Here is a 22,923-nt window from a genome sequence, read left to right as displayed (position 1 = left end):
AAATATGACATCTACTCTGAATGAGGTCTATAGGGAATCTTTGAAAGATTATCCAATGAATAATTGAGCTGGAAAAGACAGTGGAATTGCTTTTGATTGGCTTTGATCAACATAATTTTTGCTTCTTTGCCATTGCAATTTTGTGCTGTCACAACAAAGAAATAATGTCTGTATTGGACCTATAATTAAGTAGCAGCTGCAGGAAAGCACAGCACTGGTTAGGAGTGTGTCCCAATGTCAATATGACATCATCATGGGGTCACAGCAGGGTCATAGTGCTAAGTGTGTCCTTAGATTTACTCTGACTGCACAGTCAGCAGGGAAATCCTCCACTGGTATGAACTGCCATCTGAACTGTTTTCAAAGAAATATACAGTGTATATATTTTGCTTACCAACTGGCCAGTCATTGTTTTATTATATATATATATATATATATATATATATATATATATATATATATATATATATATATATATATATATGTATTACTGCCAGACAAATGTGACAGTCACTGAGTAGCCGTTTGATTCACTCACATTGCCTACCAGTCACTGTTTTATATTATAGTACAAGTACCAAATGTGCAATTTAGCATGATTACTCAAGGATAAGGTGTTGGAGTGATGGCAGCTGGAAATGGGGCCTGTCTAGATTTGATCAAAAATGACTTTTTTCAAATAGTGATGGTGCTGTTTTTACATCAGTAATGTCCTGACTTACACTTTGTGATCAGTTGAAAGTCACTTTGGTGAATTCAATTACCAATTTCCTTCCAAAACAGCCAAATCTGTTCATTATTCCAAACTTTTGTCTGCCAGTATGATAGTATGTACTAATAATTTACAGATTTTGCTCTTAAACTATAGTTATATTATATTCATAATATATATATTTATATATTTACTCCAAAATGGCTAATAAAGGTGATTTGTTAGATAGATAGATAGATAGATAGATAGATAGATAGATAGATAGATAGATAGATAGATAGATAGATAGATCTCAATAGAGATAGATTTCAGACCTCAAAATAATGCAAAGAGTTCATAAATCAATATTTAGTGGAAAAAACCTGATTTTCAATCGCAGCTGTCATGCGTCTTGGCATGCTCTCTACCAGTCTTTCACTTTGCTGTTGGGTGATTTTATGCCACTCCTTGCACAAAAATCTAAGCAGCTCTGCTTTGTTTGATGGCTTGTGGCCATACATCTTCCTCTCGATCACATTCCAGAGGTTTTCAATGGGGTTCAGGTCTGGAGATTGGGATGGCCATGACAAAGTCTTGATCTGGTGGTCCTCCATCCATACCTTGATTGACCTGTCTGTGTGGCATGGAGCATTGTCCTGATGGAAAAACAATCCTTAGAGTTGGGGAATCTTACAAAGATATCATTAGTACATTTAGGTTAAGAATATAAGACATAAATCATTGAACTCAAAGGGTCAATGCTTGTTAAAGCTGGAGAATTATGTATAAAAATGCTCAGATGGGCTTTCGTTAACTAGCGCTTGTAAGGGACCATCTGAAAATCCACCCACAGCACTAAAACGTTGGAGGTGTCCAAGTATTCATTTATTCATTAATCCAATTAAAGTGTAAGTTATGAATGCATTATACAATCTTTAGAATGTGTTCATGTTTTTTTTATTTTTTTATAATTGTTTAAGACAGAACATGCAAAGCAGTTGCATTGAACACTTGGAAACCAGTGACGTGTGTGGATTTTTCAGACGATCTCTTATGAACCATAAGCGAATATTTAATAAATATTGAACTTAAATTAAACTTTACCCTGCAAAATATTATTATGCAATCATAATGCATTGATGCTTTGTTTAAATATAATGTGTTTGGTCTATTTATTATGATGTGGGGTCACTGAACTCTCAGTGGGATGGAAAATGAGAATACCACACTTACCAATCTTCCACTCCAATGTGCGCAGGTCTATTGATACAGGGCCACTCTGTTTGTTCATGGTGAATCGTAAAATCAAATCCAAATTCTATCACATCATCCTGAATATCATTTCAGTAGCCGGATTAGATTAATATAATGATGCTTGGTTTGATTGTGCATCTGGATTTCCCCACATATTGTTTCCTGCCTCTTGATGCCGAAGGGCAGATATAATGAACATTATCCAGAGCACATTTCAGCAACATTTTATAAAGAGCAGCACGTTACATAACTACCAAAACTGTGTGCTCTGACAGCAAGACAGAGAGAGAGAGCTCAAGGGCAATGCGGTGTTCCGATTCACCCTGATAAAACTGGAGAGAGCAAGAAAAGGGAGAGAGATTTATTCATAGAGATTGAGAAAGGAGGGGGAGGGACGGACATGGGAGGTAATACGCTGGAATGGAGGAGGTATTGATTTGGTTTAGACTCAAATGGAGGACGAGAGAGATTGTGAAGAAGAGATAAAGCATAGTAGGGATTACAGAATTGTAAGGAAATTAAAGGTGCTGTGTGTGTGTCCATTTTTCGATGTTAAAATACACTTTTGTACCCCAACTTAATATGCAGAGACAACTAATAAGGCATTGTTGGTTGATTTCCCTGAAATGTGTAAATACAGTGGCTCTGTGGTGCTATAAGAACATTGCATCCCATTCAGTCTAGCAAAGGAACATTTAGTATGTTTACACTGCAAAGTTGCAGTTATAATCAAGCTATAGTGGATTTTTGCATAGTCAAGCAACAGTTTTCATCTGTCTGTCCAAGTATACGTGGCACAATGTTGATTGATTATTTGAAGGAAGGACTTTAGATAAGGAAATGCCGGTAATATCTTCTTTCCTCAGTCTTAAGGAGATTGCAGACAATGGCAAGGCCAAGTGTTGTCCGATGAAGGAAGCCAAGCTAAAATTGCATTATCTAGGTCTGTTACTCCGACTACGCATGAATCAGTCTGGTACGATTTCTTTCGGAAACCCCGTATTAATGTGGTTACATAATATTTAATATGATAATAACATTTAATAATAATTACATTTGAAGTATTGTTTTAGTCTGACTGAAATCGAAGTTTTAAACTGCATATAAATGTACTGAATGTCTCAACCTATGGTTTGATTTTTGGGCGGAGCTATCTGTTAGTTTGACCAATGATAGATGGGAGGAATGTTTTTGGAAACCGGTTTGAAAACTTTCCTATGTAGCCAATTCACTCCTAACATCTGACCAAAAGTTCAGTTTCAGGCTACATATGATGTTTGGACCCCTCAACATGTTTCAAGTCAAATCGTTTTTATTTGTATCGTTTTTTTTTTAATGATTTATTTGTATTTTTCCCAATACATTGTTCCAAAGCGGCTTTACAGAAAATCAGCTGTAATGTCTGTAACGTCCCAAAAACATGAATAACCAACACTCCTGGAAACATAAACAATTGTATTAAATAAATCTGACTTTCTGCAGCTTGGTATTGTTTAAAATTTCACAACTTAGTCCCGCCGTCTCCATATTAGGACATCAATTATTAGGATTAAAAAAAATACTTTTTTGGTATATTTATTAGGGGCTATTAGTTACAAATCATAAAGGGAAATGGAAAATGCTCGCACTTGTGTCTCTGGAGGATAAACCTCTGAAAAAAGCACATGCATTGATTGTCATGACTACGGCTCTTATGTGTATATATCAGGTATTTGATACTGTATTTATTAATGATTGTTTATATTTTTATTCCATGTCCCTAAAAGCACAGTAGGTGAGGAGAGGAGAAGAAAATAATCTAAATAAAGTTATAAATGAAGCTTTGAGCATCTGAGCTCTGTCCCTGTGTCTCGCCTCTCCTGTAATATTCTCTATCTCTTGCTCCTGTGCTTACATTAATATCAGTTAACACCGTCATTTTATTGCCTTCTCAGAGTGCTGGTATGCATTAAACCAGAATCGTATTTGCAGTCAGCCATTTTCCCGCTCGTATCTTTCCCTGTGAACGACTCTACAGAGACGGTGGAAGGGCAGTCTGGTGCCATTTAATGCTGGTTAGTTACCCGTGTGTGCACTTGAAACCCTATTCTCTACCCTTGATGAGCAAATGGGCATGTAGGGCTTGTAGAAAAGGACATAAAGCGCTGAATAAAACCTGCACTGGATAATGAGCACACACTTTAATGTGTTCTACCTCATATTTTTCGCTACATTTTGGTCATTGCACCATAAGACGCTTTTTGCATGTGTGTCTGTCACTAGAGGAGCTAATGATTTCATATGTCTCTTTGTGCTGTTGCTGCTATTAAAGGTTATGTTTTATGCTTGTGACATATGAATATCACATTTTGGGCAAAAGATTTAAGGGATTGTTGACCCAAAAACTTTCCAAACTCATTTGAGTTTCTTCTGTGGAACACAGAAAGGAGATGTTAGCAGGATGTTAGGGACTGACTATCTCAGTCCCTATACACTTTAATTGATTGGAGGATACAATAAATGTGAATGGTGTCTGAGGCTATCAGGTCTGCATAACATCTCCTTTTGTATTCCACAGAAGAAGGAAAGTCATGCAGGTTTTGGACAACATGAGCAATATGAGGGTGAATACATTTCTACAGAATTTTCCGTTTTGGACGAACTATCACTTTAATACAATGAAAAAGAAACAGTGTGGAAAGCCATGGATATTGATATACTGCAGTATTCAAATGTGTTGATATAGTCATGCAGATGTTTTTCTACTTCATTTTGCAAGCATTTTGCAAAGTAAATGCTGACAGCGTGATCTTTCCAAATAAATGTGTCAATGGACATGAAATATTGATTTTAGTTGAAATAATTTTAACATGTGAGAATAAAGAGACCGTGGATTTATACTAGAGACATGAAGCTAGCACTAGTCTAAGAAATTGGCTGAAATGTACACTCCATACCCCATAATTACAACCCCATAACTTTGTACATTTATTAAAAGAAAAAAATGAATTATCACACTGACATAAGTATTCAGACCCTTAACTCAGTACTTGGTTGAAGCACCTTTGGCAGCGATTACAGCCTCACATCTTTTTGGGTATGATATGACAAGCTTTGCACACCTGGATTTTGGGATTTTCTGCCATTTTTCTCTGCAGATCCTCTCAAGCTCAGCCAGGTTGGTTGGGGACAATCGAGGAAAGGCATTTTCAGCTCTGTCCAGAGATGTTCGATTGGGTTCAAGTCCGGGCTCTGGATGGGCCACTCAAGGCCATTCACAGAGTTGTCCCAAAGCCACCCTTGCATTGTCTTGGCTGTGTTCTTAGGATCATTGTCCTGTTGAAAGTTTAACCTTTGGCCAAGTTTGTGGTCCGGAGCACTCTGGGTCCAGTTTTCATTAAGGATATCTCTGTATTTTGCTGCATTCAGCTTTCCTTCAACCCTGACCAGTCCCCAAGTCCCTGCCACTGAAAAACACACCCACAGCATGATGCTACAATCACCATGCTTCACCGTTGGGATTGTACTGTGCAGGTGATGAGCAGTGCCTGGTTTCCTTCAGACATGACACTTGGAATTGAGGCCAAACACTTCAATCATCATTTCATCAGACCAGATAATCTTGTTTCTCACACTCTTTTAGGTGCTTTTTTATGTGTCTTGCAGTGAGGAGAGGCTTCCGTCTGGCCACTCTGCCATAAAGCCCAGATCGGTGGAGTGTTGCAGTGATGGTTGTCCTTCTGGAAGTTTCTCCCATCTCCACACATGATCTCTGGAGCTCAACCAGACTGACCATCAGGTTCTGGGTCACCTCTCTTACCAAGGCCCTTTTCCCCTGATTGCTCAGTTTGGCCGGGTGGCCATCTCTATGAAGAGTTCTGGTTATTCCAACGTTCTTCCGTTTACAAATTATTGAGGCCACTGTGCTTTTGGGAACCTTCAATGCAGCTGAAAGTTTTTGTAGCCTTCCCCAAATCGCTGCCTCAACACAATCCTGTCTCTGAGCTCTGCAGGCAGTGCCTTTGATCTCATGATGTGGTTTTTTGCTCTAATATGCATTTTCAGCTGTGAGACTTTATATAGACAGGTGTGTGCCTTTCAAAATCACGTCCAATCAATTGAATTTGCCACAGGTGGACTCCAATCAAAGTGTAGAAACATCACCGGAGAAATTGGATGCACATGAGCTAAATTTCAAGTGTCATAAAAAAGGGTTTGAATACTTAAGTCAATGATATTTCAGTTTTTTTCTTTTTAATTTGCAAAGTTATCAAAAATCTGTTTTTTGTTTGTCATTATTATGGGGTATGGAGTGTAGATTGATATAATAATAATAATATTAATTTAAATAAATTAGCATAAGGCTGCAATATAACAAAATTTAAAAAATGAAGGGGTCTGCATACTTCCTGAATACACTGTACACTCACCTAGAACTTTATTAGGAACAGTATGGTACTAAAAATAGTTCCCAATATGGTCTTCTGCTGTCGTAGCCCATTCACCTCAAGGTTCGATGTGTTTGCATTCTTAGATGCTATTCTGCACACTACAAATGTACAGAGTGGTTATCTGAGTTACTGTAGCCTTTCTGTCAGCTCAAACCTGTCTGGCCATTCTCCGTTGACCTTTTTCATCAACAATGTGTTTCTGTCCACAGAACTGCCGCTGAGTGTATGTTTTTTTTGTTTTTGGCACCATTCTGAGTAAACTCTAGAGACTATAGTGTCTGTTGTCCATGAAAATCCAAGGAGATCAGCAGATATACCAGTCAAACCAGCCTGTCTGGCACCAACAATCATGCCACCAATTTTCCCTATTGTGATGGTTGATGTGAACATTAACTGAAGCTCCTGACCCATATTTGCATGATTTTATGCAGTGCATTGCTGCCACATGATTGGCTGATTAGATAATCAAATGAATAAGTAGGTGTACAGGTGTTCCTAATAAAGTTCTAGGTGAGTGTATATGTCATTTTTGAATTTTTATTTCCTTGCATTTAATGGGACAATGATACGATAAATAATACAATTTAGCAGTTATTACACAAACATGTTTGACCAGTTATATATATCATCAATGTTTTTTATATTTATATAAAATATAACTAATGTATATATTACATAAATAATTTTTTACTTTTTATTTTGTTGCATATTGAGCAATGCAAGATTTGTTCTGTGGCCATTATGAATGTTACGTTTGATGAGCATGTCCCTGAGGAAGAGTACATCTCCACAGCCAGGAAATGTTATTTGATCTTTAATTGTCCAGCTATAATATGATGAAACATTAAGAATCACTGAATCTGGAGGCAGTGAATAATATCACATAATCTGAATAGTACACATTATACCATTAATCATACTGGCCTACTGGGAAAGACATTAGAGGAGGAGGGGGGGGGGCACCTTTATCCATGAACAGCTCAAGGTGATCCTGTCACGGCCTGATTAACGACTCAGTCTACATAATGCAAGCAGCATCACAGCCGTCCATGCACATGAATAAAACATGCACATACATGCAGTCCCGTCAAACCTGCTTCATGTCACATTCAATTGTCCATTAAAGTGCATGGACAGTAACCGGAGATGATGGCAACCTGAAGTGCATAATATGTTCACTAGAGGGCAAGTTATGGACAGCTATATTATGAATGTAAGCATACAGTATACCAATTAATGGCAAGCGTCCTGCTGAAAAACCCAGCTTAAACCAGCCAAAAGTGTTTATCGCTGACCTCCAGCCTGGCCAAGCTGGTTTGACTGGTCTATTCTGATGTTTTTAGAGGGGTTTTGGGGAGACAAGCCGGTTAGCTTGCTAAACCATCCTGCTGGGTGGACAAAATAAAATATAACCAGCCTAAGCGTTTTGTTTTAGTATGGTTTGGTTTTGGCTTGGTGTGGTTTTGGTTTTTATTGTATCTGTTTCTTTTGAGGATTTTTTGTTTTGGTTGTGTTAAAGCTGTTTCTTACTTTTTGCCTTTCTTTTAAAAGATTTTTTTTTTTAGCTGATTTGTTTTTCTTTGTTGCAGGTCAACTTAGCACCAGCTTGGCCAGACTGGTAGAGCAAACCGCTTTAGGCTGGTTTAAGATGTTTTTTTTTCATACAAACATAACAGTTAATTATGTTTTGTCCACAATACTTAAAGGAATTGTTCACCCAAAAAAAAAAAAAAATCTGTCATTATTTACTCACCCTCAAGTTGTTTACTATCATGACAGTGAGTAAATGATGACAGAATTCACATTTTTAGAGTGGACTGTCCCTTTAAGGGGTGTGCTCGGTAATAAAACAAGTGTCACACTAAAAAGAAGTGATAGTAAGTGGGTTTGACTGCAGTGTTTACGCACACTTTAACTCGCATCTACGTGCATACATTGTTCAAATCCAGCGCTGCTGTTCACTGATACACTGAGATTCACTTTCATGCTGATCTGTCCATCAGTGTGTGAAAATGTGAGCTTTGATTTCTATTTCTTGTCACTTTATATGTTGCTCACACTCTCAATCTCTCTCTCTCTCTCTCTCTCTCTCTCTCTCTCTCTTTCTGTTTGTATCGGGCTGCTGCTTTGCTTGCTTTATTTTACTTTGCTGTGTGTTTGCTTTGCTCTATGCTTGTGCCTGATGGTTTGCCTTTTAATCATGATCTGCTCTCGTTTTTGTTTGTTTTCTCCTTCTTTTGTCATTTCCAGATTTGCATATCCATTCCTCCTACCTCCTTCATTTGCCTTTCCCTCACTGAGAATGGCAAGCGGGCATCCCACTGACAAATTCAGTTTTCTGTACCCAACAGACACCAGTCAGAACATTAAGAGGTTAGTCTAGCGCTCAACACCTACACCCTGTGTGTGTGTGTGTTTGTGTTTGTGTGTGTGTGTGTGTGTGTGTGTGTGTGTACAGGTTTATCCTCCAATGTGGGGACCAATGTCACCACAAGGATGGTAAAACCTGAGATCACCTACATTGTTGGGACCAGCCAGTGGTCCCCATGAGGGAAATGGCTTAGTAAACATACTAAACAATGTTTTTTTAAAATGTAAAAATGCAAAAAGGTTTCTGTGAGGTTTAGGGTAGGGGATAGAAATTATCGTTAGATCCATATAAAATCCATAGGTGTCTATGGGAAGTCCCCACGATGATATAAAACAAAATGTGTGTGTTTGTGTGTGTGTGTTTTGGGGTTGGGTCTGATGAGTCAGTTGAGGTGATCTGTCCACTCTGATGTGTGTACGGTTTCAGCTATTTTGACCGATATATCACCTGAAAGTTGTGTTTCTCTCTAAGGTTTGTATGGCCATGAATGGGGGATTTGGTCATATTTATCTTTAAATCAATAAAAAGAAAATATTCCATTATATTTTTCAGTAAGAAAATAAAGCCTTCATTTTGGACCATTAAGATTTTTTGCAGTGCGGCATTATTTTCAAGACACATAAGCACATTTGACCCTCTATTTCTCATTACCGTAACAAGTCTGGATGTTTTACTTGTACTATTTCCATTGTTTTCAGTGATAATTCTCATTGCCTAACATAGTTTTTCTCCTTTTTTCTTTTTGTTACCAAGGGAGTACTACTATGATATATAAATACTTTGCAATTTAATATGATTGGGTTTGTTTTTCCATTTTGTGGTAATAAGAATACCATTACCACAACATGACCATCTTTTTGCAAATTGCGGTACTCAGAATTGATGGGTAAAATGTGTACTATATTTTCAATGATGACTCTCATTACAGTAACACCTTTTTTAGTGCATTATAATATTTTTTATTTTAAACATTTAAATCAGTGAAAATTAAAGGCAATAACAAGGGAGTCATACTATGATGTATAAATACAATTTAAATACTATATTTTTGTATTTACTTTGCACTAATGAGAATATCATAAGGACAATATGTTTTGCATTTCAGTAATGAGAATTGGGTGTTAAAATGCTTGTAAAGTTTTCAACTAGGACTTATTACCGTCATTTGTTTTTCACTATATTATAGTAAAAAGATGTTGTTGTACACTGGTTTTTAAAATTTAAAATCAGTGAAAATTAAAGGCAGTGCCAAGAGAGTCCTACAGTACAATGATGTATTAAGACCATCTTTTTCACATTGCAGTGATAAGAACTGGGGGGAAACTCTCAGAATGTAAAAAATCTTAATGGTCCTTAAAATTGTAGTATAATCTTTTATATGTTTCTTTTGATTTTGGAGGAAATTTGGACCCACAACATTTTCTTGAGAGGTGCCTAATTTCCACCCTTTACTATGGTAAAGTCGTATTTGCTCACCATTCCAACCCATGTAAATCCAAACCCATGTGCTTGTGTTTTATGGAGCACAAAAGGAGACGTATTCACATATCTTCACGCAGGATTTTTCCATACAACGGCAGTTCAGTGACCACCATCAATGATTCATCATTGAATATGAACACAGATGTGAATGAGATTTGAGGACATATTTCAGTGAATAACGGCCTAAACTGTGATCTGTTCCTCTTACAAAGCTACCGTACAGCTACCGAAGTATCATAACATTGCACTATAAATGTGGGGTCACGCGTACATTCTCACAGCCAAATTCCGGGGGCGAAGATGGTGTGGGCGGACGTTGAACACGCGTAAAACCAGCAAAAATATAATTGACTAACGGCCTTTTTAATGTTGCACTTTATACTCACTGAGACTTAAGCAAAAACGATTTTGGTTAAAAACCCACCGTTAAAATTATATCCTTGTCCATCATGAATATTCAGTGTAGCTGTTTACGAAGCACCGCCCACACAGAGCTCACTGCCAAACCAAGTGACATCCTATTGGTTGAACTCGAGGCGAAATCAGCGCAAGGAAATTCTTCGCCACAGGAAGTCCATCGCTCGAAAATCATGTTCGCGTGGAATCCCATTGAGATGACTGGAATTCGCCCGTGGGATTTCGCCATGCAAAGGTATGTGTGACCACGCCTTAATGGTGTTTTTGGTCTTTTTAGGAGCTTGACAGTCATGGTCACTATGAGCTGCTGTTGAATGGAAAAAAAACTGTGTGAAATGTGTTTTCAAAAACAGTGCGGACGGATGCAAAAATTAAGTGAACAGCCCCTAACTTTTAGCAATTTATGATTGCCAAGCTACCTGATGCATTAATGGTACACTCTTGGGCTTATACTGACACCTAGCGAGTGTGGCTCATCCAATCAGATTTTTGAACCAGTACTATATGTTTTAGTCATTAAGTTTGTACATGCTCATAAATGTTTACCCGAATAGAAGGGTGTGTTTCAATGTTTATGAAATGTATTTCATGGCATTTAATGCTGTGTAAAGTTCCTTTCAATCTCCTGCACTTGTAGGTCATCACGATCTTGATTTTGCATACTTGTGTTGCATACTTGTGTGAGTGTGTGTGATCACAGATCATCACATCATTCACTCGCTATAACACATTACAATTCCCACACGCACACAGACACAAGCCATGACGCACTCACCCCCACGACACATCTGAGCACCTGCTAACAGACCCTCACTCACACATAGATGGCTTCCATTTCGGCTGTGTTGCCGAGGAGTGAGGGGGAAAGGCTTAACCCTTCTCTTTTTCTCTTGTTTTGTTCTTTTCTTCCTTTAATATTCCGTCTTTCCCCCAGACTAACTTGGATAATGCCAGGAGATTCTTCAGAGGAAAGCCAACTTTTTCTCAAACACGCACTCATTCAGGGAGGGCACACACACATATAAGCTGGTTACCGCGCGTCTGCAAACCGTTTGGTTCGTGGTAAAGATTGTGTAAAGAGTATTCCACAGGGAAAGTGACCCAAACTAATTCCAGCGAATCACAGCATCCGAAAAATATCATGTGGCCTACCAGTCCTACCTTGGAAACATTATTCTAGCAATGTTATCACACATACCACCAAAACATCTCTCAATATCTAACATGCATAATGCAACAATCACATTAGCCATAAGCAAGTTAGCATACGTGGCACAACGTGACAAGTCGTAAATAAAAAAGTGACACAAGATTAATTGACAGTAACATAATCTAATACGCAAATTAAAGGCCAAGATTTTATCATTTCAGACACAACCAAATCAGGAGAAAATCCACAAACGCACACATTCAAAGATTGTGGTTCATCCGAGGCTTTATGTAATCCTACGAAACGTGGCCTGAACGTGAGACTGTAGGGCCTACATATTTCTTGTTTGGGTGTGTGCGTGACTGTGTTGTATTTTCTATGTGTTTGTTGTAGGGGAGGGTTTACTTGGTTTGTTTTGGCAGATTATTGTGCTTGAGACGTTCAATCTGTGCATGTACATGTTTCTCATTTGCTGTCTCTCTGTCTGTCTCTCAGTAAGAACAGGCTGTCTTCCACCATGAACCCGGTGTACAGTCCAATGCAGCCGGGAAACCCGTATGGAAATCCCAAGAATATGGCATACACAGGTATGTGAGAAATACAACACACACAAACAAGACGACATAAAATCAGACTGTTAATGTATTCCAAAGAACAAAAGTCTTTGTCTTGTGGGCGGGGAAAAATAATATTAATAAATTATATAATGTCTTAAATTTTTGTGCACGCCCACTTTATGCAATCCAATCAAATCCCAGTGGAAGGGTTCACACACATACTGTAGAAAGTCCTGCCTTATATTATATCCCCCTGAATATTCTGTTTTATCCTGAAATACAGTGGCAAGAAAAAGTATGTGAACCCTTTGGTATTAAATATGGTTTGAACTTCATCTGAGTTACAATAATGAACAAACACAATCTGTTTTAACTAATAACACGCAAATTATTGTATTGTTATTGTACATATTAAATACATCATTCAAACATTCACAGTGTGGCTTGGAAAAAGTATGTGAACCCCTAGTCTAATGACGTCAATATTAGAGTAAGGAGTTGGCTAACCTTGCGTCCAATTAATGAAACCAGATTGGAGGTGTGGGTTAGAGCTACTTTGACTTATAAAAAGCACTTAAACATTTTCAGTTTGCTATTCAGAAGCATATGCTGACGTGGACCATGCCTCGTAAAAAAGAGAGATCTCAGAAGGCCTACAATCAACAATTGTTGCTTTGAAGAGCTTGGATATTAATCTGTACACTGTTAGAAAAATTGTCTATAAGAGACGATTTAGTACTGTGGGTACTCTCCCTAGAAGTGGTCGTCCAGTCAAGATGACTCAATGGGCACACGGCAGAATGCTCAATGATGTAAAAAGAACCATGTAGTGACAGCTAAGGACGTGAAGGAATCATTGGAACTGGTTAACATCTCTGTTCATGTGTCTACTATATGGAAAACATTTAACAGTAATGGTGTCCATGGTTACATTAACTTTTTCAACAGCACTGTGAATGTTTAATGGGATGTGTTCAATAAAGACATGAAAGATTATAATTATTTGTGTGTTGTCACCCTAAGCACATTTGTGTTTGGCTATACTTGTGACTTAAATGAAGATGAGATCACATTTTATGACCAGTTAATACAGAAAACCAACTAGTTCCAAAGGGTGCACATCCTTTATCTTGGCATTGTACATCACATTATGGACGCTAAAGGAATGTTCTGGGTTTGTAAGGTACGCTCATTTGTGGCATAATGTTGATTAACACAAACATTATTTCGACTAGTCCCTTGTTTAGCAAAAATTGCGGTTACAGTGAGGCATTTACAACGGAAGTGAATGGGGCCAGTCCATAAACATTAAAGTACACACTCAAAAGCATAGCCACAAGACATAAACATTATACGCGTTAACATGATTTTAGTGTGATAAATTAAGTCATGACAATGTAGTTGGAATATTGGCTATGACTTTACACCGATAAGGTTAATATCACATTAAAATCACGTTAACACATATGATTGATATCCTGTGGCTCTAGTATGTAATATAACATATATAACATTTATGGACTGGTCTCATTCGCTTCAATTGTAAGTGTCTTGCTGTAACTGTGAATTATTTTATTTTTAAACGTCAGATGAGTCTAAATAATTTTTTGTGTTTCAACATCATGCCACAAATGCTGTCGACTGAGCTTAACTTCATCATTATTAATACCAATACTGAAACAGAACAGGGTGACTGATATAATGCAGATACAAAATACAATACAGAACAAAATTGTTGAAATAAAATGAGCACTTTTAAGACAATATTTACTCATATTTCGCTGAAACAAAGTTGAAAACAGATATAGATTATTATCCTTTGACAAGGCTATCAGTTGTTTAGAACTGACACAGGGGGAGGTAATACTTCAGATAACATGAATGCAAACCTCACCTCCTAATTTGATTCTGTTAGTGTGCGTCTATGCATGTAAAACTGTGTGTTTGTGTGCACCCGTGTGTCACTCATGGCAGGTGTTTGTCTGCCACCATGGCAACCGTTGGCTCATATTTGATGTGCTCTTATTGAAGGGATTTTCTGTGTCAATAGAGACTGTTTACACTGCAACATCTCCTCTCCACTCTCCTCCCCTATCTTTCAGTATTTCCTCTCTTTTTCTTTCTTTTTCTGCAATTACCCAGAGGAGAATTGTTCTATTTCATAGCTCTGGGGACTTCAATTAGTTCTCAGTTATGTTTCATTTTCATTTCTCCTAATATTAGCGCTGTCAGTCCATGACATATTTTTTTAATCTAATTAATTACATGGTGTGCCAATTAATTAATTTAATTAATCGCATATCACCATTTACTGAGAAAGACCCCCAAATAAAGATAATTGAGTATATTATTATTAAAATAATTATCAATATGAAATAAATATAATTTAAATATAAATGTATTGTGGCAGCAGACAAGTAAAGTCTTTATAAGTCAAAAGATTGTTTGTTTTATTTCCATATCATGTAACAGAACCCTATTATTGCCCTGATTTCGTCTGTTTTTAACTTTTGGTCTATGACGTACTCATGCGTCAGACAGACGTTTTTGGAGTGTCTCACTTTCCGTCAATGGTTTTCAGCGTCTCTTGTTATAAGTGATTAAATATTCAAACGTCACACATTTATAATTTTCAGAAATATGATTTTCCTATTTCACCTTAATAAGCTGATTACCATTCACGTATAATGTTTAACTGTGATGTTTTTCTATTTCGAGCTATATATTATTCTTTGTGCAGTGCCCTGTTAATTCATGTTACCATAGTTACAGTGTTTTTGGTATCACTTTATAACCATTTTATTAATAACTCAATATAAGAAAGTGTATTATATAATGCTTGTCATGAAGCTTTGATTTAGACAAAGCTTTGAAATATACGGTTTCATATATACAGTTAAATGATAGCAAATATGATGTACACAACATTGCTGAGTTTAAAATAACACTGTATTTTAAAAGAATATATTTTAAACAAATTTACTAAAAATTCACTAAAATCAACTAATCATCCACAGTTATTCTCGGAATGGCCAAATATCAGCTGATTCATTTGCCTGACCAATAAGCAATAGTCTCCATGTGCTCTCATTCTTGATATTATTAATGTAGGAGAATCAGTTCAGATTATATAAAGATCTCATTTGTAATTTCGCATTCTATTAGTTTAACCATAGTTCACACTTCACAGACCTGATATTTACTCATACTGACATCATCACTGTTTCTGAGCAAATGTCAAAGTCATTACTCAACACATTCTCACACCCTGGGAGACCAGAGGAAGGCCGATTTCATGAGAGAGAGAGACCATATAAGAACAAATAAGATACACAGGACACAGTTCATGCAGAATCAGTTTAGCATATCCTCATAAATGCACTGGAACACTGAAATAAAGAGTATTTAAGAAATGAATTGAATAAAATAATAATTTCCCATTTATGGAGATCTGCGGGTGAGTGCACACGCAGGTGGAACGAGCGATGTTTGTATCTCAGGCTGGAAACACTTGTAATCAGATCGTGTCTTTGTGAGTGCTGCTCAACGCATGGATGACTTTTCAGGTCATTTCAGCGGAAAGATGGAGAGATGGGAGGAGGGAGACCGAAGATAAGAGGGAATTCATAGGACACACTGTACATAAGGAAAAAGAGCAAAAGATCTTACTGGAATGTCACCAGATGATATTTTAAATTACTGTTTGGTGTGAACTGGTTTATTCTTTTCATCAAAGCACATTATTTAAAAAAACAATTTAAAGACAATATTGCTGAGCAAGTTAGTTTAAGTCAATATATTAATTGCAACTTACCTGAACACATTCAGCTTAATGGCACAGATTTTGAAAGTTACTCTATCGCCCCTTGAGTACTGAGGTTTGTTACGCCATGGTAACGCAAGAATGTACTTTAAGCATGTACAACTTGACCACATGTCTCCTACTTGCATTAAGTATGTTTCTTGACTCAGGCTACTGTTGTAGGTAATATAGCCATTCTTAAATCTTTCCATTAGGTAACACAATAATTTAATGCTGCTAGTATAAAACATTCGAATTAAGCAATGATACTTAAAAAATATATTAAAAAAAGAAGCATTAGCATTATGTTGACACATGTGTATCAAAAGTGAATAATAATGTAAATTATGAAAGATTTCTCATTTGTGGTGTCCCTTTAAGAAACAAATGATCAAAACAGGTACACAAAGCTATGCACTTATTTATATAGAAAAATGTAATGGCAAAATGAATTGGCAAATTTGTCCTACAGTGATATTAAAATGCATCCCATATAGAGAACTGTGAATCGCTGTTCATGTACAGTCCCTTCCCATGATTCCCTGTGTGTCTGACAGCTCATGCTGTTCAGTAAGGGAGACATGCAGAGGGCTTCACACTCATCCAACTGACTCTTATGGAGAGAGACGAGACATAATGGAGACCATCTGTGCACATCCTGTTCAATCAAATGCTCACCTATCTTGCTCCCTCTCTCTCTCCTATAGAGAGTGAGTCATATCTGTATCTCTGCAAAAGTCAACAGCTTACAGTTTAAACAAATGAAAAATGTGTTTCTGTCATTATTCAGGTCCTGGTCGCATCCCGCTATGTTTTTATAATGTGATGTATTTTCATTACCAGTTTTATATTGGTCATTGGCCACTCTTTTCTCTCGATTTTAGTATCTGCATTTAAAACCCATATCGGTCACTAGTAAAAAAAAAAAGACAACATGAAACGGCATTTGCAATGCATTTTAAGTCTGTGATATGATGTATTTCAGAGTGCAATAGAATATTCAACAAGAAAACTTTTTGGATTTTATCCACAGGGAGTTGATTAGATAAAAAGTGGGCGTTCAATATAAGACCTGAATGTGCACGAGAGACATTATAGGATGAGATGGGTCATTGGAATTCTTATGAATGAGAGAAATTGTAATGCTAAATTTGGTGGCTTTAGGAATGGAAGTCCTACCTCACAGTTAAAAAAGCCAAACACCTTGTTGATAGTGATATCGCCTGTCAGTTTACTTGAGAGCATGCGTGCATATTAGCTAGAGCAGCCTGGAAAAATAAGGACAATTTATCATACCATTGCTCTCAGATTTTATTGTCAAGTTGAGATATGCTATTTGATCATAATTTTGATCAACCATTTTTTAGATTTTGGTCTTTTCCCATTTCAATAGGAAGGAACTGTATCCTGCATGAATCCGATAGGGACAGAAAATAGCCGTCGAGTGACATGGGACTTAAAGGGACTATGATGTACACTAAAACAATACCTAAATAGCTATCAGTCTATCACTAATTGAGATGTTGACATTAAACTTGTGTTTACCACCATTTCTAAACTGTTGTCTCTTTGCGTGTTAACAGGTTATCCAGCTGGTTATCCAACAACTGCCCCGACTTATACAGCCAACCTCTATCAGACAGGGAGTCCAGGATACCCACCAGGTGTGTACACATACATACACACAGATTTGCTTACTCAGACAGACCTCTTAACACTCCTGTGAAATTTGGAATGATACAAGTCCATAAAGTTGAATGTAAATACATATTTATAAACCCATTTATTCTGTATACCAAGTAAATTGACATTATACTAACACAAATGTAAAGCCCTGTTCACAATGCCAGCAAAATTGTCACTTGATATTGCTAGTCCTTGTACTGCATGTTGCTAGTTTGCGTTCTCACTGCTGTAGCGCTAACATTATTGGTGGACTGCACAACTGGCCATAGCCTTTGAAATTCTGATCACAGATGAGATGGACTGCTTGTTAAAATAATATATCATTCTAATTTGACAAGGAAGCAGTTCTCTTTCCTCTAAAAATTTACATTCTCTAGGGGAGAGTGTTTTTATATAACCTGCTGCATCATTGCGTCATATTAACGAGAAGAACGATCTATCGATGTTTGAATCAAACTCGTTCAGAATGCTTTCCACGCATAAATTTTTAGTATAACATTAGCATTACAGGCAAATGATACACAACGGTGAAATCCCTCACAACATAATAACTTCTACTTAAGGCCCAGGTATACTCCATTTTTAACAGTACCCACAGACTGTGCTGATGACGGGATTTGCACCATGCATACTTGTTGTGCTCTGATCAGCAACGTGGACAAAAAACTTTGGCCCTTAGTCTTGCCTACACTCGACTCCAGTATCTGAGGAAATGAATGACGAGATCTCCACTGACTTTACTCCCATTGGTAGTTGCTCCCGAATGTCGCTCGTCATTTGCATACATTTCCTCAACTCTGTCGTGATGCTTGTGTAACGGGAGCCAGCTGGTAAGTGACAGCTGTGCGGTATGTGTAAACCTCACTCTCCTTGCCGTAAGAGGCGCACTAGCGACTGGTGCTAGAGGCTGTAGCCTTTAGCCTCCTCATTAGTGCACCCGCCTCCCATGCTAGCTGACGCCGGTACGAATCCCACTCGGAGCGGGTCATGCAGAACCTGTTACAGTAGTGCCGTGTCTCGGATGGGAGTGAGGTTTGGGGGGGTGAGTATAACGGGAGCCAGCTGGTACGTGATAGTTGTGCGGTATGTGTAAACCTCACTCCCCTGGCCTCAACAGGCGCACTAGCAACTGACACTAGAGGCTGTAGCCTTTAGCCCGAACTAAACTCCTCGTTAGCGCGTCGGCCTCCCATGCTGGCTGACGCAGTAATATATCACGTTACAGCTGCTCCCATTACACTCGCCACGCCACACATCTTGTCTCCAATGATCACTGTTGCTTTTGACACAAGAAATCGATCTGCTGTCATTGAAAATTAATGGGATTTGCTTTGTCACTCCATGCCGCTGCTGGTGTGAACGGGGCTAAACATACATTACTGCATGCATGCACACATTTCCAAATGCATCTTACGGCATACTCTTTTCGTCCACATTTTGATTATTCTGGCCTCTAAGTAAAAAAAATAAAATAAACAACATATAAGCATTATATAGTCAAGGATCCACCTTAATGCTCTGGTATGTATAAATTGTAAAAAAAAAACTAATTAAAACTTTATGGTCTTTAGATTTGTGTAACTGTAACATGAAAGCTAATGGTATAAATATTTTATCATGATGAGCTTTACACCCTCAAATGATTTGAGTAAAATATGCAAAAAAATATTACAAAGTTTAGAAAATGCTTTTTAAGATCTCATTTGAAAATGATCTAATAAGAAAATAGTGTGAAATTCAACCCGGAGAGAAACAAGCCACACAGTGCGAATGAGTCATTTGAAGAAGGTTGAATATAAGTGGTTATAGTCTTGTGTTAACAAGCTTGTTTGACTCAGCTATGTGAGACTCAAACCTTTGATATGGCTTTCAAAATGGTGTTTTGTTCCAAAATTGTGAAAGTTGTTTGTTTGGAACTGGACTTGAGGTCATCTACAGTATGTTGTAAGGATGATAAGGCATTACGTTGTGTGTTAAAGATTTATGATTAAATAGTGCTGCTCTGAATAGATGTGATGTAATGTGTGGATATGATACGTGTATTACCAATTTCTCAGATGCATATATGTATGCTGTATAGGTTTCCTAGCTCATCAGAGGTCAAGTTTGTTTAGAGCTCTGTTTTCAAAATTATTCTTTAAAGGGTTAGTTCAACCAAAAATACAAAATTCTCTCATCATTTACTCACCCTCATGCCATCCCAGATGTGTATGACTTTCTTTCTTCTGAAAAACACAAATTATGATTTTTAGAAGAATATCTCAGCTCTGTAGGTCCATACTATGCAAGTGAATGGGTGCCAAAATTTTGAAGCTCAAAAAGAATATAAAGTCATCATAAAAGTAATCCATAAGACTCTGGTGTTTAAATCCATATCTTCAGAAGTGATGTGATAGGTGTGGGTGAGAAACAGAACAATATTTAAGTCCTTTTTATGCTCAGAGTTCATGTCCCTGCCCAGTAAGGGACGTTATGCATGAAGTATGTGAAAGTCAATCAATCAGTCAGATTTATTTCTATAGCACATTTAAAAACAACACATGTTGGCCAAAGTGCTTTACATTAGAAAAAAAGAATTCAAAATATAAAACATAATCCAAAGAATAATTAAAGTGCATCTAGACAGTTATAGGGAATAGAGAAAAGATGAGTCTTCAACTGAGATTTAAAAGACTCAGTTGTACCACAGGATCTAATGTGGAGAGGCAAACTATTCCAAAGGCGAGGGGCCGCATCAGAGAAGGCACGATCCCTTTTAGATTTCAAACGGGACTTGGGGACACTCAGAAGCATGCTCTTTGAAGACCTTAATGGTGTAGCGGTTTGATATTGATGTAAAAGCTCCGAAATGTAATCAGGTGCAAGCCGGATTGAACTCTATATTTAACTGGAAGCCAGTGCATATAGGCCATCACAGGAGAAATACTAGTGTGCTTCCTGGTGCAGTCAGGAGCCTAGCTGCGACATTTTTCACTAACTGTGAACATGATAATGACGTGTTTGAAAGCCTCAAATACAATGAATTGTAATAATTTAGTCTGGATGAAATAAAAGCATGAACAACTGTCTCCAGATCTTTGAATGACAGAAAATGTTTAGCGATGGCCCTGAGTTGGAAAACGCCACCTTTTAGATCGGAATCAAAAATAACACCCAGATTCCTTGCCTGTGTATTTAAGTTAGTGGAAAGTGGGCCTAGATGTTGAATTAATTGTTTTGCCGAACAGGGGGGCCAAGCACTACCATTTCAGATGTATAATTTTTTTTGAGCTGGAGAAAGTTAACTGCCTTCCATCTTTTGATATCATTAAGACAGTCAAACAGATAATTTAAAGTAGAATTATCACATGGCTTCAGAGGGAGACGCAGTTGAGTGTCATCAGCATAACAGTGGTATGCAATTCGGTATTCTTTACAGATAGAACCTAACGTAAGCATACGTGTACTGTATAATGAAAACAAAACAGGGCCGAGAATAGAGCCTTGAGGAACACCACAGGAGATGGGCGCAGTTGAGGAGGAGAAATTCCCAATTTTAACAGCGAATGTTCTCTCCATCAGAAAGGAAGTTAACCACTTAAGTGCAATTCCCCGAATCCCCACCCACTGAATGAAATGGTCTATGAGAATTCCATGATCTATAGTGTTGAAGGCCGCACTTAGATGAAGGAGCACTAAAATAGCACAGTTTCCTGAATCTACAGACATTATCAAGTCGTTCGCTCTTTATTTGCTCTAAAACAGACTAAAATGTATCAAATATCCTATTTTCATTCAATAAAATGCAGAAAGCTGGAGAAAAACTACTTTCTCCTTTATTTTTGATGAAAAAGGGTCATTTCGAGATTGGCCTGTAATTATATAAATCTGAGGGATCAAGACTAGACTTTTTAAGGAGGGTTGCACCACAGCGTGGTTAAAACAAGACAGGACTGTACCATTTGTTAAACTAATGTTCACTATTGACAGAAGACTTGAACCGACAACATCCAGAGATTGGTGGAGATTGACTAAGCAGGGAGGAGAATTTATAGTAAAAAATGACTTAAATATGAATCTGTTTCTCACCTACGCCTATCATATCTTTTCTGAAGACATTGATTTAACCACTGGAGTCTTATGGATTACTTTTATGATGACTTATGTGATTTTTGGAGCTTCAAAATGTGGGCCACCATTCACTTGCATTGTATGGACAAAAAGAGCTGAAATGTTCTTCATTTGTGTTCTGCAGATGTAAGAAAGTCATACACATCTGGAATGAAGAGTGAGTTAATGATGAGAGAATTTTCATTTTTTGGGTGAACTATTCTTTTAAGATGTTTTAATGGTTTAATGTTGGGTTTCTATAATAGCTTGTTTGGACTTAAAGCATTTACCTTTATAGTACACTTTCTCAGTTGGTACCTATGGTTTAATACCTATTTGTAAAGCACATGCACACCAAAGATCTGCAAGATCCTTTTGTTGTTAAAAATAGCATGAAAAATACATATTAGTAAAAGAGGTCTTTGTGGTATGGTATATGCTTAGACAAGCACATAGTGTTATACAGAATACATTTATTAAAAATGCACCAGATTCCATATTACAAACCATTAAAAATGCTGCTCAGTCTTATTTGCTACATTGCTGTAGCTTTAGAAAATGTAAATGTTTGGATCTTTTAGATTTAGACTAGCCTTCACACGGCATCGGCATATCAAAGTCACCATAGATTAAAATATGAAATATACAGTAAATCACGCATGTATGCATTAATAAAGTGCAGAACTGGTCTCCTGTGGTGATGTCAGGTTTGTGGCATCTATGCGGCACTCTGATGCCATTGTGTGACTCCAGCAGTCTCTCTTTGTTCCTCTGTGGGCTCTTGTGTTGGGTAACGTCACATGATATCTCAATATTGCCTCCTCATGGCTCTGATATGATATTGCTCCATTGGGAAGGAATTCTTACAAATAATTATTATGTGATCATTGAGGCACACCATTTATCTGAAGTAGCTTACAGTACACTTATTTCAGAATTAGTCGCCCTGAAGCAGCCTGGGGCTTTGTATGAAGGTAAAATAGTGCCAAAATGA

The 22,923-nt window shown here is 37.4% G+C and overlaps 1 protein-coding gene across 4 annotated transcripts in view; it reads left to right on the top strand.

The window, feature by feature from the left end:
• Positions 1–22,923, top strand: part of LOC127623110 (protein FAM168A-like) — a 62,917-nt gene that overhangs the window by 25,908 nt on the left and 14,086 nt on the right. For 2 of the 4 annotated variants that reach the window (XM_052097368.1, XM_052097364.1), the window contains exons 2-4: positions 8,626–8,748; positions 12,291–12,382; positions 17,738–17,818. In XM_052097368.1, coding sequence (XP_051953328.1) covers positions 8,678–8,748; positions 12,291–12,382; positions 17,738–17,818 — 244 coding nt within the window. In that variant the 5' untranslated portion in view covers positions 8,626–8,677. Of the gene's footprint in view, positions 1–3,895; positions 4,000–8,625; positions 8,749–12,290; positions 12,383–17,737; positions 17,819–22,923 lie in introns of those variants that run through there. The other 2 variants (XM_052097365.1, XM_052097367.1) reach the window with 2 other exon arrangements.

Source organism: Xyrauchen texanus, chromosome 29 (genome assembly GCF_025860055.1).
Source record: "Xyrauchen texanus isolate HMW12.3.18 chromosome 29, RBS_HiC_50CHRs, whole genome shotgun sequence".
In the NCBI taxonomy this organism is placed as follows: domain Eukaryota; kingdom Metazoa; phylum Chordata; class Actinopteri; order Cypriniformes; family Catostomidae; genus Xyrauchen; species Xyrauchen texanus.
Note: the sequence above shows the minus strand (reverse complement) of the source record. Positions and strands in the feature narration are given on the sequence as shown.